This window comes from Semicossyphus pulcher, unplaced genomic scaffold, assembly GCF_022749685.1.
Source record: "Semicossyphus pulcher isolate SPU_LCO1_2020_fin unplaced genomic scaffold, fSemPul1.0.p SCAF_18, whole genome shotgun sequence".
NCBI lineage: Eukaryota > Metazoa > Chordata > Actinopteri > Labriformes > Labridae > Semicossyphus > Semicossyphus pulcher.
In genome coordinates, this window is record NW_027211691.1 from 10,778,797 (window position 1) to 10,797,460 (window position 18,664).

The window sequence follows — 18,664 nt, forward strand, 5'->3', positions numbered from 1 at the left end:
GCTGGTCTCCCTTCTTGTTTGGACACTGCTGTTAATGGACTTTCTCCCTCTATCCATCTACCCATCTGTTGCTGCTGTTCATTTGTGGGTCAAGAATTTACTAATGTTAACAGCTGATTGTCTTATTTGTATAAGGTGTTCAACTAGGCTTGTTGGATGACCAACAGGGTCAGCCCTATACGTGGGTCTGTATGTGACTGACTGAGGGACTGACTGACTGACTGACTGAGTGGGTGAATGACGGTACTTTTCAGAGCCGTAGAGAGAGAGAGTTGCAACATCGTTTCCTCTTGCACCACCAGCAAGTTAATGTCCCCCTCAGGATTAATCGAAAACTTTGGTGATCTCTTAACTTTTCATTAAGCATCAATACTTCTGTTTATACCTGCAAATCTAATGACATTCCCATCAGATTCAGCTGTACTTGTCTTTCGTGATGGTCCTTAAAGGGTTTATGTGATAACATGCTTGCTAAACATCAGCGTGCCCTCAATGCCACTGTGGGTTTGTAAGCATGTGGCTTCAACATTTAGCTGAAAAAATTGCTGTGCCTTACATGGCAGCTAGCACAGCTGTAGACGTGTCTGATTTGTAGAAGCTCATTACTATGGATAGGGTGTTTCTATCGGTGCTAATACTGAAGTTAATGCAGCTGCATTCAATCTTAATGTCTTCGCTAAACAAGGAAAAGTTTAGTTTTAGTCAGTAGGGATTTTGTTTAATTTGGATGAACACAAAACAAATACCTCGTCTGCTATTTGTTTGCGCTACGGTAATCAGATATTGTGTTCATTAATAATCTTAACGGCTTAATTTCCCACTCCATTTCTCTGTGTGCTTGTAGCTGTAATATACACCATCTAGACTGTGTTTAAGTCTTATTTTAGAAGGGAAGAATTTTCCCAGCAAACTGACTGTAGCAAATAGTATGACCTGAGTTAATCAATTGTTATACAAAATTGTCCCCTGAAATTACGCCCGCCTCTTTAATTTGTGTTTTCTTCCCTCAATTGCATAAGTAGATAAATGCACATGGTTTTATTGACTGTTTTATAAGTTTTACAAGTTTTATTTCTTCCTTTCAGGAGCAGGTCAGAGTTCATTGGTGCAAGAAAGCAACTGGCGCCACAATATATTTTGTCCACAAGTCATAAAAGCAAGCATGCAGCAATATTTTCAGACTGGGATTGTGCCTTGTCAGTGAACCTTTTTGTTGGACCCCGTTTGTAGTTGGCCTGTTGTTGGAAAAATGATTCACATTTCTGTTCAGTACAAGCTTGCCGGAGACTTATTGATGTTGTGATTCTTTAGCTAATAGAGGTGGACAAAGTCAAAATTGAATGAATTCCAGACATCCCTCAGATGCAAAAGTCCATTGCTTCCACAAATGTACGTACACATTTTTAATTTTCCCATCCCTCTGTCTCCAGGGTTGTCCCAGCCTCGGCCCCCGGAGCAGCATTTCCTGTGCTTCTCCTCCTCCTCCTCTCTTGGACCAGCAGCAGCAGCTCAGCGTGGCGAGGCCAGGAAAAATGGGCAGGAAGCTGGACCTGTCGGGCTTGACGGACGACGAGGCGGAGCACGTCCTGAAAGTGGTCCAGCGAGACATGAAGCTGCGGAAGAAGGAGGAGGACAGGCTGAGGTGAGTGGGATTCACTTGCCAGCGCTTTTGTGGTACATTTACACATTTCAGGCGACACATTCAGGGTGATTTTAGAGGAGCTGATAGAGAGAGATGTTATTTTCTTGTGAGCGGAAATGACCAGATGTAGCGGTGTACAGCTCATTAAAACTGAAAGACATTTACCATGTATTAGAAGCATATTGGGTTTAAATCTCCCCTGCATATCCTCATGCACTCTAGGCAATTGACATTCATTTTAATACTTCTATAAACCAATAGATAAGAATAGCTAATGTGTCTGAGATGCACTTCCACTACCTTGTTAATTGACTCTTTGCTGAAAGCTGCCCCTGAATAGAATTGCCAAATTATAGCTAGTCCAAACCATGTGGCATAGGGTTGTAATAATACTACTCTATACATACTTATCATTTAAAAACCCCAAAACAAGTTTAAAGGTGTAAAGAGTAAATTAATGTTTATCTGCTCAAACATAAGCTGGCTTTTCTGGCTAACTAGCCACAGTTGTACCAAACGTTAGTCTTCTTCAGAGACATGGGGCATACCATTAGCTAACTACCCAAGACACACAATTAGAAAAATACATTTTAAAGACAATAGCTCTCACCCTGTTATCGCAATGCTAACAGAAGCTCCACGCTAAGAATGACAATATAACTAGCCACAGTAGTACCAAGTGTTAGCCTTCTTCAGAGACATGGGGCATACCATTAGCTAACTACACAAGACTTAAAATTAGAAAAACAGATTTGAAGACTATAGCATTTACCCTGTTGTCACAATGCTAACAGAAGCTTCAAGCTAAACATGACCTGCTAACTACCCACAGTAGTACCAAGTATTAGCCTTTTTCAAAGACATGAGACATGCCATTAGCTAACTACACAAGCGGTACAATTAGGAAAATATATTTTAAGACTTTAACTTTCACCCTGTTGTCACAATGCTAACAGATGCTCGAAGCTAAGCATGACTGGCTAACTAGACACAGTGGTACCAAGCGTTAGGCTATTTTGAAAGACCTTTGGCACTCACCCTTTGGTCAAAATGCTCTCCTGTCTTAGAAGAGTTTAGAGTTGGTGAGGCTGCTGAGTTTTTGCCTGACTGAGACTTGAAGCTTTATTGAGTCATCTTAACAATTTTCACATGAAGAGTCCTTGTGATATTTTTACATTTGCCTAAGTGGACATTTTCTGAAAGCTGAGTTCTTGAAAGTGTGTGCTGATGTTTTAAGGAAATGGCCAAGGCATTTTTGTCTTATGGTAAGTTATCATATTGTAAATTCTTGTACAAAGATATTCATGTGGCTTCGGTATGAGGAAAATATCTCCCATGGTCTTTTGGCGGCCATTTTGCCATCTTGTTCCATAGCAGTTTTCTCACAGCTAAAGCACTTGAACTCCAAGCAAGTTGTGAATTCAACCTTCCTTCTCGTAACCACGAGCTTACGAGTTCAATTTGAAAGCAATGTGAGCCTCAGTCTTTTAGCATTTTATTATGTACTGTATGTAGCCATGTTTGTAGTCATTTATTCAAATGCCCAGAAATGTTTATAATTTAACTACTTGAGGCCAAAGCTTCAGCAAAACACTCATTACTGTTGCCTACTTTACGCTATACAACAGCCACCGCTTACCATTTATAATCCACACTTTTCCTTTTATCATATCTTCTAAGCTGCAGTTATTTCCAGCAGTGTTGTTTATCATGGCACAATCCCGGGCTGGAAAGAGGAAAAGGCTTGTCTTGTACATTCTGGTCCCGGGCTGTCAGGTCTGCGGGGGTCAGCCGGTCTGGGGCCTCAAGGCTCCGCTCCGGTGTCACAGCTTCTTAGTTAACATTTGACAAGTGCTGGCCCATTCCTCCTCCTCACCTCATGTCTTTCGCTCCCTTTCTCCCCTTCCTGTGACCGTCTGTGGTCAGAGGGGATTCAGTTGGGCAGTGACAGGCCTCTGTGGGGATTTGGCCCCCGGACGAGTGGTCAGATCAATGTGTCTGCTTTGTGTTTGTTCAGCAGAACTACAGCGAGAAGTTTTGGTATCAAAGCCCCAGTGTATCTTACATTGCAACAGAATCCAAAGTATGTTTTAACTTTGATTGTACCCTATAATTCTGCAAACACAAATATGCTCCTTTTGACTACCTACCAGGCTCCAGTATCAGCTTTTGTGTTGCGGATTTGATGTCTTTCTTCAGATTTTAAACGGTGATACTCAGTGGTTTTGTGTTCTCGGGTGGATGCCACAAGTGATTACGCCAATTTTCGTACAGCACTAAAGTTGCACTCTGAGACGCATTGCAAAGTTGCTTTAAAAACCAGAAAGCAGGCGTTGGTCTGCGCTGCTTAAACTCTTATTTTCCCAGAATCAGTTTCAAAGCAAAGATGGTATATTCCCAAATTACTGGGCTGTAAATGTTCCCCCACCAAACTGTCATGAATGATCAAAAAGAATTTATGCCTCTCAGGCTGTTATTACTGCTGTTTACTGCAAAAACACGAGCACATTAATGATGGTGTAGTTGCAGGCAGATATCTATTAAAAGCAATACGGCTCAGTTTTTAATGCCTTTCTGACTTGTTATGACTTGTTAGATGTTTAAAAAGCAACGTTTCAGAGTACGTATTCAAACTGACAGCTTAAATAGCTTGTTACAGCAGCTAAGACTGATTATGTTTTACATGATCGCACATCTGACTTCCAGATTTTTCACTTAGCGCGTTCACTGTTGGATGATGTTTATTTCTTCAGGCATCCTTCCTGAAAAGCAAATAGTCATCTCGACTCCGTCAGCGCAAGAGTTTACCACATTATTCTGTTGTGTAATTTATTCGCAGTGATGTTAAAAGTGATCAGATCCTTTAATTAAGTTGAAATACGCTGTTAAAGTACTTAAATTAAAAAGTTCTGCCTTCAATATTGCACCTTATCAAAAGTAGAAACATGTAATTAGCTAAATGTACCCAATCAATCAGTATCAAGCCAAATTTAACCACAATAACATTTTATTCAGGGGCGGCTCTGGCTAAAGAGTGGGTTGTCTTTCAATTGGAGGGTTTGTGGTTCGATTCCTGGCTGCTGCAGTCCACATGTAGTCCATCGGTGTGTGACTGTGCGTGTGAAAGGGTGAATGTGACATGTAGTGTAGAAGCGCTTTGAGTGGTCTGAACACTAGAAAAGCGCTATGTAAGTGCAGTTTATTTACCTTTTAAACTATGTAGCATATTAAAAGCTAAACTTTATCAGATGTATTGCAACTGAAGTTAAAATACAGAAAACAGGGGTAAAATCAGAAAATAGAAATATGTTGTTTATTCATATTTAAGTACAGTACTGGGCTGCACGGTGGTCCAGTGGTTCGAATCCTGGTTCGGACAAATTGGGCCTTTCTGTGTGGAGTTTGCATGTTCTCCCCGAGCATGCGTGGGTTTCCTACAGGTACTCCGGCTTCCTTCAACTGTCCAAAGACATGCTGGTTGGGTTCATTGGTGTGACTGTGAGTGTGAAAGGTTGTCTGTCTCTGTGTGTCAGCCCTGTGATTGACTGGCAATCAGTCCAGGGTGTACCCCCGCCTCTCGCCCAATGACAGCTGGGACTGGCTCCAGCCCCATGCAACCCTGAACAGGATAAGCGGTATGGATGATGGATGGAAGTACAGTATTTGGATAAATAGAATAGCAAGTCAAATGATCAATTAACACAATCCGGGACAAGTGATGAATTTATATAATGTGAATATTTGCTTGTTATTTTGGTCGGACAAAACAAGCAGTTTAGAGACATCACCTTGGATTATTTTTGATTAATAGGGAAAGAAATCTTCAGATCCATACATTTAGAAACACACAATAGTTCATCAGTATTCTGACTAGTTCTACAATCCATACCCAGATCAGAATTAATACTGTTATATTATAAATGAATGACTCCCAGTTGGAGAGCTTGTTTATTATAACCTCCTCGTTCATTGACCGCAATGCAAAAGATCAGTAAACATATAAGGCTCCAGGGCCTTCCTTTTGTTGTCGTATTAGTTGTGTTTAGCATTAATCACTTTATTAAACTGTATCATAGTGCTCAACAATGCAGCTACTTAATTAAAATCACATATCTTGGGGTGTAGCTGCAGCCTTTCAGAGACAGACGCACATTCTCCTGTCATATGAAGTGACAGTTGACGGTTTGCAGTACATGAATAGGGATATGAAAGCTCACAGCACACGGTGGTTGACTGTTTAGGCAGATCGCTCTCTCCCTGTGGGTTTCTCTCTTCCATGCATGGCCGACATTTGTTTTTCTTCTCTGACTGAAGCAGGCCTGCAGAGCTGTAAATTACCATGTTGAAGGATTCATGGGATACTTTATAAGCCTCAGCTGTCACTTTAAATGCTCCATTTTAATTTTCCTCCATGCTGAATAATAGGAAACATTGAAACACTTAACTGGCATTACCTTCTGTCTCATAAATACTGAGCAGTGATAAATATGTAAATAAAATGATGCAAACAGCAATGAGCCAAGTTAGAGTCAATCACTGTTTTTTGGTCACCATATGTTTTAATGTGGGAAACTGCAGCTGTAGTTTATTATCTCTCTGCACTTTCATGCTTGTAGCACTGTGGCAGTGACTCTTTAAGGCGTTAAACTGTACGAGAAATTAAAACTGTGTCCTTCCATTAGAACATGACTCAATTAACTTGATGTATTACTAATAACATTAAAGTGGTGTGACCAAAATGCTTTCCAATTAAACCCTGCAGATAGGATCAGTTACTTGTCTTGCCAAAGAGACAGTACAGTATAATTTCTTACAAAAAGAAGGCGTTTGGTTTCCCTGTCAGAGCCGCCCCCTGATTGGTTTATTGGAAATGTATCAGTGGCCTTTAGTCAGTGATTGGATAAAGGCCCTGTGTGGCTTATGTGGCGTGATTAGACCACTTACTAAGACCGTGTAGGTGTGTTTACAGACTGAGCTTGATTGGCACTAAAGCTAGCCTCCTTAGTCATTTTCACAGGCCTTTAAAGTTGTTAAAAGACATGGATGTGAAAAAAGTACAATTACTAATGACCTAATTCCATCTGATGCTTTCAGCGTCAGGGTCCAACTGGCTCCCTGTCCAGACTTAATTACATTGGACAGAGCCATCGTTAAAGTTATTAGTAACACCTGTGTGTTTCCTACTCTGATGAGTCGCTGCTGAGAAAATGGCCGGTTATACCCAGACTTCGGTGACCTCAGGTGCAGTAAATCCTTCAATAGCTCCATTTACATCAGCCTGAATATGTGACAGGTATTTTTTTTCAAGTTAAGGCACATTTCTGGAATCAAATATATCCTTTAAAACTGCCAAGGAGCTGCAGCCGACAGCACATTAAGTGCTAGCCTCTCTCTATTAAAGGTACCATGCTACGATGACCATCAGCAGCTTTAGGAAGAGATGTTTTTAAGAGTAGTAGTATTCAGTGAGAGTTGACAGTTGGTGGTGGCAATGTTCCCAGAAATTAAGGAATGCACCAACAATTGTAAGAAAGAAGAGGACCGCCAGCTTGCAGACATGTACGCAAACAAAGTAGTCTCGTAGGTTTTAAATTCTACCAAAAGTCTGCACTGCACATGCTAATAAGGAAATGCTGTAAGCTAGTCTAATTAGCCTCAAACGTACACACAATGCATTTGAGAAACGGTGACATTAGTTGGTCACATTTAGTTGACAAAAATTGATGAGATTATTAGTTTCCACTAAATTTAATTGTCGATGATAGTCGGTTACATCATCGCGTGTTTTTCATGCTGTGCGCGGACATAACTACGTTTTCCGGAGCTGAGTTTGATGAGGAGTGAGCCATCTCGCATCCCTTACTATCTCTGCTGAGGTTTGCAAAACAGCGACCGGGAAGCGTCAGGTAAACAAAACATAGCAAAATGGCGGCGGCCGATGCAACACCACCGCATCCTAAAACTTGTAAAGTCTGGGAGCATTTCACCCTCAACTGTGCAAAGAAAAGGACCGCCTGCAGATTTTTAAAACAGACCTTTCTTATCCCAGGTGCACGTTGGATGTGCTGTTTGCTTTCATTGCTGCTACTTTGCCTGTCCTTTTGTTTACAGAAAAAAATGATACTTTATCATTTATTTCTTATATCAGCACTTTGTCTGTCTTTGGTTTTAAAGGGACAAAAACTTGATATTGGATTTTTTCTTTGTCTTTTGTATCAGTAGATAAACTAGCAGCAAAGTTTGTGAAAAGTTAGGCTAAGGAAAACCTCATATTGATTGTCTTTTTGCTAGTTAGCAGATGCTTAAAAGAAGATCCAACTAAATTTAAAAGCTGAAATAAAAGCCATCTATTATCAGATTATTCTCAATAATCGATGACTAGTCGACTGTCGAAATAGTCGTTAGTTGCAGCCCTAGTAACAGTTAGTTAGATCTCGTGGATTTCCCAAGAGCTCAGCATTAAATGAAGGGAGACTTTACCTTTGCTCTCTTTATTTTTGTCTCTATGGATCATTAGCTGTGGCAGACTGAAGCGTCGGCTGTCTTCTTTTCTTGTTTTTTTGTAAGGATCGGTGTGTTGTATTCTCTTGTGTTGCTTTCTTTTATTTGTTTTGATGTTTTCTGCTAATGGCTTCACCCACGAGGCATTGTCTAACTTTGTATTTGGAAGAACTCTATGAAAATGAGCTTTCAGTAACTTTAGCATGCACCCTCATTGCTCTGCTGCTAAAGAGTGAGAGTGCGATTCTGCCAATTAGAGAGTGCGAGCAGCTTGACCTCTGGCCTCCACCGGCTCAGTGGCCATCCAGCTGGAGAGGCTCATTATGGAGCAGCAGGGAGCTCAGGGGAGCACAGACGTGGGCCCACTTAACAAACAGCACTAGGTCTCCCAAGGGAGCCCGACTGGGCAATGATTATAGATAGCTATCCACCACCGCTTGTGTGTGAGAAGATGGTCGGAACTCCGGCTCCTCTTACGGGCAATTTGCTCTTTTTGTTAGGACGGATCCACTTTCCACGTGTGTCTGACAAGTCCTTCTATGGATGGACCAATTACTGTACCTTTGATGCTTTCACTTGCAGCTCCGACAAGTCTGTGCTTCCTTCACTTTCCTCTGCGTTACTTTGGTTTCTCTGTAAGTGTTGCATAACACAAAAGGATTAGGAAACTGAACAATGCTCTGTGGATAAGTCTCAATTATTTGTGATTCTCCTTCCTAATCTTTCTCTCTTTCTTTGTGCGGAGTACTTCCTGCTTCCAGAATGCAGCCCTTTATCAGAGGGTGATATTTTGCATCAGCAGTTTCATTAAGTCAGTAAAACAGGGACTGGTTTGTAATGAAGTTGTGTTCAAGTGAGGCTGAGCAGCAACCACAGACTTCTTTATTAGATACGTTATTAATCTTTGACTTTGTAGTTTTAATCAAACCATCTGCAGATGTTTTATTGGAAGAATGGCTCGTTGTAGTAATTGAATTTGTTTTGTTAGATTTCAGATGTCTCTTGTCGGCTCGTTTTATTCTACCTCTGCTAAATGCGACAGGCAGGACGGTACGGGGAGCAGCAGTCACACTCAGAGGCCGGGAAGATGGCAGAGGAGGTCACCCTGTCAGGGACGGATCTGACCTCCACTTCCTCCTGTATTTATCCCTCTGACTGTATATAAAGATGGACACTGTGTCTCCACCTCCTCTTGTTGTACAAAAAAGGAAGCAGGCACTGCCATGTTGTGCATTTGGAGCCAGAGTCTGAGCAGTAGAGATCAGCTGGTGGTCTTGACGTCCCTCCCCTTCCGCTAAACAAAACGCACATTTAACTTTAAAAAAAAAACGGTAAAGATACATCAGAACCAATGACTGTATATGTAGATGGATGACGCGTCTCCATCTGCTCTAATTGTACGAAATTGAAGCCATCTTCCTGTGACAGGAGCTGCCATCTTGCGCTGGTGACGTCATTTCGAGCCAGAGCTGCGCAGTAGAGATCGACGGGTGGCGCCGCCGTAGCCACTTGTGTAACCAAAACACACACTTAACTTACTGATTAAGCCCGGCAAAGATTGCGTATGTCGTTCCCAGAAACATAAATGACTGTAGTGATTGTTTAAGTTATGTCTCCTTTCGTCTTTCCTCCTCTACTCTGCTAATCAGGAACAGATCGGCTACAGGAGCCCGATTTGTCAACAGAGCTGTCAATCATCCTTTTTACAGCATCAAAAAACTAATTAAAAATAAACTTAAAAGAACTAACTATAATGACAGAAACTATGTTTGAGAAAAATGTATTTGGCGTGTATTTTAATCTTATAGTTTGACTCATGTCCCATCTGTTAACATGGAGGAGGCGGGCTTTATGACCTATACTGCAGCCAGTCAGCAGGAGGCAATAGAGATGTTTTGGCTTCATTATAAGAGAGCTGTCATGTCGTCCATCTTTTTATACAGATTATGATTTATCCTCTTGAGATGAAACAAAGTCTGACACATGCAGAGTTGTTAGAAATCAGACAAAAACCAACTCAGGTTCTGCTTGGCGCACACAGCTCTGTCTTCCTGCCGATCGATAAATTGGTGTGATTGAATTACAGAGCACAGAGGAACCTGCCCTTCGCTGCAGGACGGTCCCTTTGGGCTGCGGTGCCATCTCCCCTATTAAAGCGGCGCTAAATGGGGACAGCCTTGTGACTGAATGCCTGAGGTCACGTCCTTTTACAGCTTTCACTTTCTCAGCCGCACATTTAATAAACGTTCCCTGCGGAATATTGAATAATCTCCTGGTTAACTCGAATATTGTTTGATTATGTGTTTCATTAATGAAACACTTTCCCCAGACTCGTGAACTCTTGACCCGAACTCGTCTCTTTCTCATAGAAAATCCTGAAACCATGTAACTATTCAAGCCGAGCTTTGCGAGCGGCTGAATAGCTCCATTGTATTAAACAGACGTATAATTCCTTTCTTCTCTGTGTCTAAGGTGTTTGTTGTGTGCCATAATCCAGTGTTGGTTCCTATGTTAACATGTGACGTTCTTTCACATGAAACGGCCCAAGCTGCGGGGATGTAAGGAGTTACTGCACATACGCAGAAGGCTCTTAACACTAAAACAGCTTTACATGGCTAATCTCCACACCTCGCTCCATCTTTAGCATGAATGTCTTTTTATGAAGCAGCCAGAAAAACAGGCTCTGGACGGAGTTTACTTCAGTCTGCCTGTTGTGTTCTTGGCTGTGGTGAGGATTAGCTGTGTTACGTTATTGGTGGGGTTTATTTGTCTGAGTTATTTTGTGTAGATTGTCTTTGATGTGGAAGTGTTGTGTTCGTACAGAGCTCATCAGCACCAGTGTGTGTGTTGTGTGTGTGCAGTGAGCTGGAGGGACACATCCTTGTGACCTTTTTTGCTGTAGCCACATCGGCAGGTGTATTACCAGTACAAATTTGTGAGTCATCACATTTCACAGTCTACCAGGGTCACATTTTGATTGATGCAGCACCCATTTATACTCAAAGTGATGTGTTTACAACTGTAAGGTGTGATTCACTGTATTTTTCAATCTTCTTCTTTTGTTTTTCATACAAAAAAAGAGGAAAAAACGCACTAATGTAGTGTTTTGTCAGGGTGCCGGTTTAGATCAGAGGTTAAGCCCGCCCCCGATGTGTTGAAGCGTAGTCCTCGATGCAGCGACGCCGGGTTCGACTCCGAACCTCGGCCATTTTCTTCAGGTCATCCCCACTCTCTTCCCCCTTTTCCGACTCCATCCACTGTCCTCCACATAAAGGCAAAAAGCCCCCAAAATAATCTTTAAAAAAGCAGTGTTTTCTGATAAAACTTTGTGATTATAATCTATTGGCTTGCCAGCTTGGGGAAAGGGTTAGTGCATCACTAACATCATGTCATCCTCTCCTACGAGACGGGTCAAGTGTCGGGTGGAAAGGAAACGTGAGCAGATGCATAAAGGTCAAACTACGTATAAACAACCTGCTATAGGAAATGTGTAATTCACGTTGTTACCATGGTTTTAATAGAATATTAAAATGATACCAAGATATTTCATGACAATATAAGCAGAAAGTAGAAAGTACATAGAAACAGAGCTAGTTTCCTGATCAGCTTGGTTGTGTGTTAATTTGCCTTCTTGTGTTCGGGGCTGTTGAGGTGATCTGTGCTGCTGCCACAGACTCAGTGATTTCTAATTAGCTTTTAATGTGGCCCTGAGTAGATGATATTTAATATAATTAAACTTAATTAGCAGACGGAAAAATAGCCCCCCTGACCGTGGTAATTATACATGGGCATGATCACGCATACTCAGTCTCTCTATGTGACACATCATTTATCAGATGTGCAGCAGCCCTTTGTGTCAACACAATGCAGTCCTCACAGAAGAAGTCAGACGTCTTATCTCTGATATATGTGTTCTTATGTTATTATGTTGTTTCATATTTTAAGACGTCCAGACTAAATGTGGGTGTAGTTTTAAATCTGTAGGTAAAAGTATGTTGGAGTAATCCCCAGGCTTCTCAGCTCAGTCTGCACTTCGGCAGGTCTCAGAGAGCTGGCCAATCAGAAGAAAGCGGGCTGTTTCTTAAAGGGACAGAGCTAACTGAGTCGTTTCAGGCAGAGGCTGTATGAGGGCCTGCACAGAGCACCAGTGTGAGAAAAATGATGAGTTTATAAACTATAAATTATGGTAAGCTACTCAACAGGTATCACAGAGTGAAATATGAAGGTTGAAATTAGCATCATACCCCCCCTTTAAATAAGAAGTATTTAGTAATACTGTATGTCAGGCGCTCGAGGCCCCAGGAGTGTTGGGCTAATAAGCCTGATTAAATATTTAAATCAGTAATGAAACATGTTGAATTTCTGCTTTATAGAGAAGTTAATCCCTTTAAAAAAAAAACAGGTTGCATAATATACCTACGTAAATCGAAAAACTTATTAAGCACTCTATTATAAGTCGCAGATTTGAGCAATAAGAGGTATAATTTGCCTCTACCCATGTTCATGTGGACGATCCACCATGCCAGACTGTTGCCCTTGAGCTTTAAAATAAGTTTGGTGCTTGAAATTCCTCAAAAGAAAAAGTGTACATCTCAAAGGACATCAGTTTCATGTGCCTGTACACACAGGCTCCTAAACAGACGGTGGTTTACGGCGTCTGATAGAGAAAGATTCTGATTTCCCCTGAGTGTGACAAATCAGCAGCTGCGCAGTGCCGCTGCTGCCGCCGTCCTCTGGAGCTGCTGAGCCCACCGGATCGGCTGATGAGATAGTGAAAAATAATCCACCCCGGCTTCTTGTGGCACAGTCGCTTTCATGGTTCATACTTTGCTTTACAGCTGAATGAGTAGAAAGGTTCCTCCTAGGTGACCTTGCCCGCACGAATGTCTGTCTCTGTGTGGCGTTTTTTGCTCGCTGAGGGTCAAATGGAGGTGAACGGATCACCGCTGAGCCTCGTCTTCCTGCAGATAAACGTATATGCGTTTCCACCTGGACGGACTCGGGAGTTATCTGCAGAAACACTAAGACAGACTCAGAGGAATTGCCTGGGCTTGTACTTTTATATTTGTTCTACTCTGAGGTGATTACTTCTGCTGCCGGCCAAATGTCAAGAGCTACTGTGAGAAAAAAAACAGTGTTATCTCGCTCCCTGTCTCCTGAATCCATCTTCTACTGCTCCCTTTTTCTCGTCTGTTCAATCTCAACATCTGTTCCTTCCTCTTCAGCCGTCCTATCCTCCTAAATCCACCTGTCTGTTTCCCTCCTGCTTCCTCTGCAGATCCTCATTAGCACCAGCCGTGTTGTGTTGAGATGGAGGGCAGTGTTGACTGATGCTTGTCCGGACAGCAGGAAACACCATCCTCTGTCTGAATAATCGGCACACTTTTCCCAGCCCGTGTCCGGCTCTTCATTATAACCACGCCAAGAGACACAAGACTCATTTACCCCCCGAAAAAAAGCCAGTCATTCATCCCGCGGGCCTTATCTCCTGCCCGATACTGAAGAGATTGAACTTCCGCCAGCCGTGTTAATTACTAGGGCTTGTTCTGTTTGCAGGCGGCGAGGCGAGGTTCAAGTGCTCGGCCACGGTCGGGTACACACTGCTCCACGCGGGGTCTGTCTTTGAGGGAGGTCAGAGTGAGAGAGGAAGGAGAACAGTGTGTCTGATAGGTGAGCAGGGTGAAGGACAGCACACTCTGTACGCTGGACCATTATAGGAAATGAGGACAACACTGTGGTGTTCCTGAGCCTTATCTGTATTCAGGTAATGTTCGGTGTCTGTTTCAGTTGTCTCTCATACACTCCGAGCATTTCAACATGCAGCCTGGCACTGAATCCTAATGCTGAAATGGGGAATCTTAGTGCGCCTGTTTCATACATCAGCCATAACATTATGACCACTTGCATGATATTGTGTAGGACCCGTCGAGGCATGGACTCTATTAGACCTCTGAAGTTGTGCTGAGGTATCCAGCACCAAGACGTTAGCAGCAGATCCTTTAAGTCCTGTACGGTGCGAGGTGGGGCCTTCATGGATCATACTTGTTTGTCCAGCACATCCCACAGATGCTCGATTGGATCAAGATCTAGGGAATTTGGAGGCCAAGTCAACACCTTGAACTCGTTGTTTCTCAAACCATTCCTGAGCCGTGTTTGCAGTGTGGCAGGGCGAATTATCCTGCTGAAAGAGGCCACTGCCAATAGGGAACACTGTTTCCATGAAGGGGTGTACTTTGTCTGCAACAATGTTTAGGTAGATGTAGGGCTGTGACAGCAACTGCATGAGCCGATACCGCGGTTATGTGACGCCCAGTGCACCAAGTGACCGTCATCACTGCTTTTTTATTTTTAAATATAGACCCACTGATGTTGCATGGTACATGTCCAGCGTCTCTGGTGCATTAAAATCTAAAGGGACGCAGTAAACTCAATATCCATACATCCCAGGGACGCAACTCATCTTTCCATACAGATACGATACATTGTGATCAACAAAGCCGTTCACAGTAAAATCACAGTAATCAGCGAAAGAAACCTGGCTGTCAGAGCGCCGCTGTTCCAACCCTCTGAGCATCTAATCAGCGCACACGAGCCCACGTGCAGTCTCTTGACATGCTAGTTTAGCCGCTACAACAACAACCAGCAAACTGCCAAACCGCAAGAGAGTGTTAGTATTTCACTGCAGTTAGACAAATTCAGAACCATCACAGCCCGAGGTAGGTGGTACGAGTCAAAGTGGCATCCACATGAATGGCAGGACTCAAGGTCTCCCAGCAGAACATTGCCCAAAGCAGAACACTGCCTCCGCCGGCTCGCCTTCTCCCCACAGTGCATCCTGGTGCCATGTCTTCCCAGAGGGGTAATTATGTCATGGCTCATTGGTGTATATTCCTCTTACTTTTTCATCTCATTTTTCTTCTGAGTAAATAAAGTCAATGCAAGCAACTAAATTTAATAAAAACAAGTTTATCTTCAGGGTGCAGTTAGCTTAAGAAACACTCTTGTAGCACTAGGGTTTTCAAGCCTGAACAATTCTAATAATTATTAGTAAATGAAGCAAAAAATGTCAAACACTCACGACTTCATGCTCCTCAGAATGCTGCGATCCTTGACTTTAAGTTTTAGACTGTTTGTAGCATAAAACTAGCTACTTTAAGACGTGACCTTGGGCATTTTATCACAGTTTTTAAAGACACTTAGCAGATGAAGTGTTTAAATAATGAAGCTATAGAAAAATAAACCCTGCAAATGAATCAATAATTACAGTAATTGTTAATACCAGCCATACAGGATTAAATAAAATCTTTAGAAACTAATGAATCCAAACAAGGTCAAAACAATTTGACCTTTTCAGTCAAATTAGCTTTGAAATATTTGCATGCTATTGTGCTGCAGATTCTGAAAGAGGCATTGTCCTCTCTAACAGGGCTTACTACATGCCACTGTTTGTCCACCGGTTACCTAGAAAATGCTCCATACTCTGGGAAGGCTCTTGAACCCAGCAACACATCAGCTGAGGCTTGTGGCAGCACCATTAATCTGTTACACCGCATCAAAACATCATCGTGATGGAGCAACAGGAAGAGAGGGCAAACCTTGTGACGCACAAACACACACGACTAAATGTAATTAGTGCTGGGATCTCCCTCTGCTGAAGCAACTTCGACCCCAAACCTCAAGAGCTCTAATTCATGACGCGAACCCGATCAGATAGACCTCCACATGTGTATGAAACACAGAGACACACTTGTAGGATTGACTGCGGAGCTAATGGTGAGGTTAGCCGATTAGCATGGGTTGGCTGACAGATGGGAAGGGCATGTTTTGCCTTATGTTAAAGACCTCGCTGGGTTATTTTGGTCGGCCATTGATTCTCATTTTCTCCTCCACTGGATCTCCTGCGTGTGTGTGTGTTTTCGGGGATGGATCTCACTGTCCCTCGTCGAGGATATGGCCAGCACCTGATCAATACCTCCCTCAGGACTGCTCTCCTGTTCCATCAGTCAAAACAACATAGCAGACGACACGCTCTGACCCTGCATTCAATTCCTCTCCCTTCTTCTCTTTGTATGTTTGACCCTCACTTGTCCTTCGTTTGATCTTTTCCCACCTGTTTACTCCAAATGACCAGTCACGTATCAGCAGGCTGCAGCGTATGCAGGAAAAACAGTCTGTGTGGAGAGCAAAAGCAGGCAGATGTAATGCGCCATAATGACATCCTGGCTCATCAAACATCTGCAGCAAGTTCAGCTAACAATCCGCGTTAGATGATAAATTCCCTTGACACTGTGTTTGGATTTCCCGACTTCCTCAAATGCATCAGAAATGATCGATCCGACCTTCCATTCATCAAACGAGCATTTTAAGAGTAGTTGTCTTCTCCTCTTGAGGACAGACCTGACAAAATTCATTTTGACTTTTTATTAATTTATATCGGCGTCTGACTATAGCCGATGGGATCTGAGATTGCCTTCACGTGCTGTGTTCGAAATGCCATACTATACTAGCAGTATGTACTGATTTGGCCGAAATGTAGTGTGTAGTATGCAAACAAAAGCAAAATGTGCAGTATGTCAAAAATACCCGGATGTCGCACGGATTCGTAAAAAAATCTCCAGTATGCATCGGACCAGTCAACCTCGCCGACCATATCCCACAATGCAATGCGCTGGAACATCACAGCGGCAGTTGAAATGACAGACAGCAGCAGCATTCCAGCAGAAGGGGGCGCTATAGCTAAAGAAGCCGTAGTTATTGTTTACTTCCGCCTGGCGTAGCATACTGCAAAATTAAGTTGAAAAGCTCCTCCATACTACATACTGCTGCCGAACACAGTATGTAGTATATAGTATATAGTATATAGTTTGTAGTACATAGTATGTAGTATATAGTATGTAGTATATAGTACGTAGTATATAGTATGTAGTATGTAGTATGTAGTATATAGTACGTAGTACATAGTAAGTAGTATATAGTATGTAGTATATAGTACGTAGTATGTAGTATATAGTACGTAGTACATTGTATGTAGTATTTAGTATGTAATATATAGTACGGCATTTTGAACACAGCTTGTGAAAGCCCTCTTGACTTCCTGTGTGGGCTGTCTTTCCCTTTTCAGGAGCGAATCAGGAAGTGCGATTAGTGTCACCTGTGTCTGCTGCTCCTCAGCTGTGTAAGCTGATAGATTCAGCCAGTCGCTCTCTCTTCCTTATAGCATTAGGATTGTTGTTTGGGTTTGGTTGTTGTTTTAGTTCATTTTTCTTTGTTCACTACACTTCACTTTACACTGTGCAACACATTACTGAAGTTACTGATTTACATTCTTAGCATTGGCATCATTTATACTTGATTAAATAAATAATTAGTCACAGTTCGCGTGTGGTCTTCTCCTTCTTGTCCTTCCCTTCAGCCGGGCTTTAACATCACATTCTCGCTCGCTCCTCCTGTAAAATAAAAGTGCGTCCCTGTTTTGCTTTTATTAATATTCTCAAAGCAGCAACAGCTCTGTTATGTACGTGTGCTCCCTTATGAGCTACACTCCTAATTAAAGCAAAGCCACTTTGTTTTATGCTTTCTTCTCACACTCATTAGGATTATGCACTGCACTTAAATCAGCCTGTAAAACACTTTTACGACTAAGTGCTGCTTTTAAGTACAGTTACGGTTGTTGCATCTTTTTATGGTTTCTTTACCAAAAAGCTTAATTTAACGGCTTCTTTTTTCTCTTTTATTAGTCCTCCTTTTAGCTCCGTGTGCATTTCATTATTCATGTTTGATATGTCATCCTGTAAAGCCAGCTTTCACAGAACCCTCTTTAATGTTGTTCTTTAGCTGCTGCTGCTTTTAATGATAATTTTTAGTGCTAATCCGTTATACACATGCAGAATAAAATAATAATCCTCCTTTAAAGTAATAGAAACCATTTACTTGCATCAGCCTGCTATAAGCACTTCTGCCCACTCAAGAGCTGGCCGTCTTTACCCATGATCCTTTGCGCTCGTCAAGCTGTGGCTTCTCAAAGTGTGATGTTTCATATTGTGACAGATTCAGGAAACCTAATGAGCCTCCTCCTCTTTAAATGTGTACGTGTGTGTGCGTCAGGTTCATGTTTGTGGGAATTTACAGTACCTCACTTCTTTTTCTTCCGAGTGAAAACCCTCCCTGTGAAAACTAAACAACCCTCCCTACACTTCCCGTGACCTTCGACCACAATCAGAGTAAATACAGAGAGGGACACACCAGATCATTTGCTACCTCCAGTTTCTCCAAATTAAAGATGTCTAAAGTAAAGTGTTGTCGCTAGAAACTTCACTAACCGCTCTCTTGCCCTCTAATCAAAGTCAAATCACTTAAACATCACATCATGTTTATGCAAATACACAGAAATCCGGACTTAATGGTTTATTTGTAACATGAGGAATCGGACGTGGGGCATTCACTGACACTCGGTAAAGCAGAGATTCACCCAGAACATGCGCCAAATGACATATACTTCGAGTTAAAGTGCCAGACGTGCAT

At 42.3% G+C, this 18,664-nt stretch overlaps 1 protein-coding gene across 1 annotated transcript in view; it reads left to right on the forward strand.

Moving 5' to 3' along the window:
- The first annotated feature begins 1,532 nt into the window (after positions 1-1,532).
- Positions 1,533-18,664, forward strand: part of myripb (myosin VIIA and Rab interacting protein b) — a 121,270-nt gene continuing 104,138 nt past the window's right edge. The window contains exon 1 of the mRNA XM_069667547.1: positions 1,533-1,642. Coding sequence (XP_069523648.1) covers positions 1,533-1,642 — 110 coding nt within the window. The remainder of the gene's footprint in view (positions 1,643-18,664) is intronic.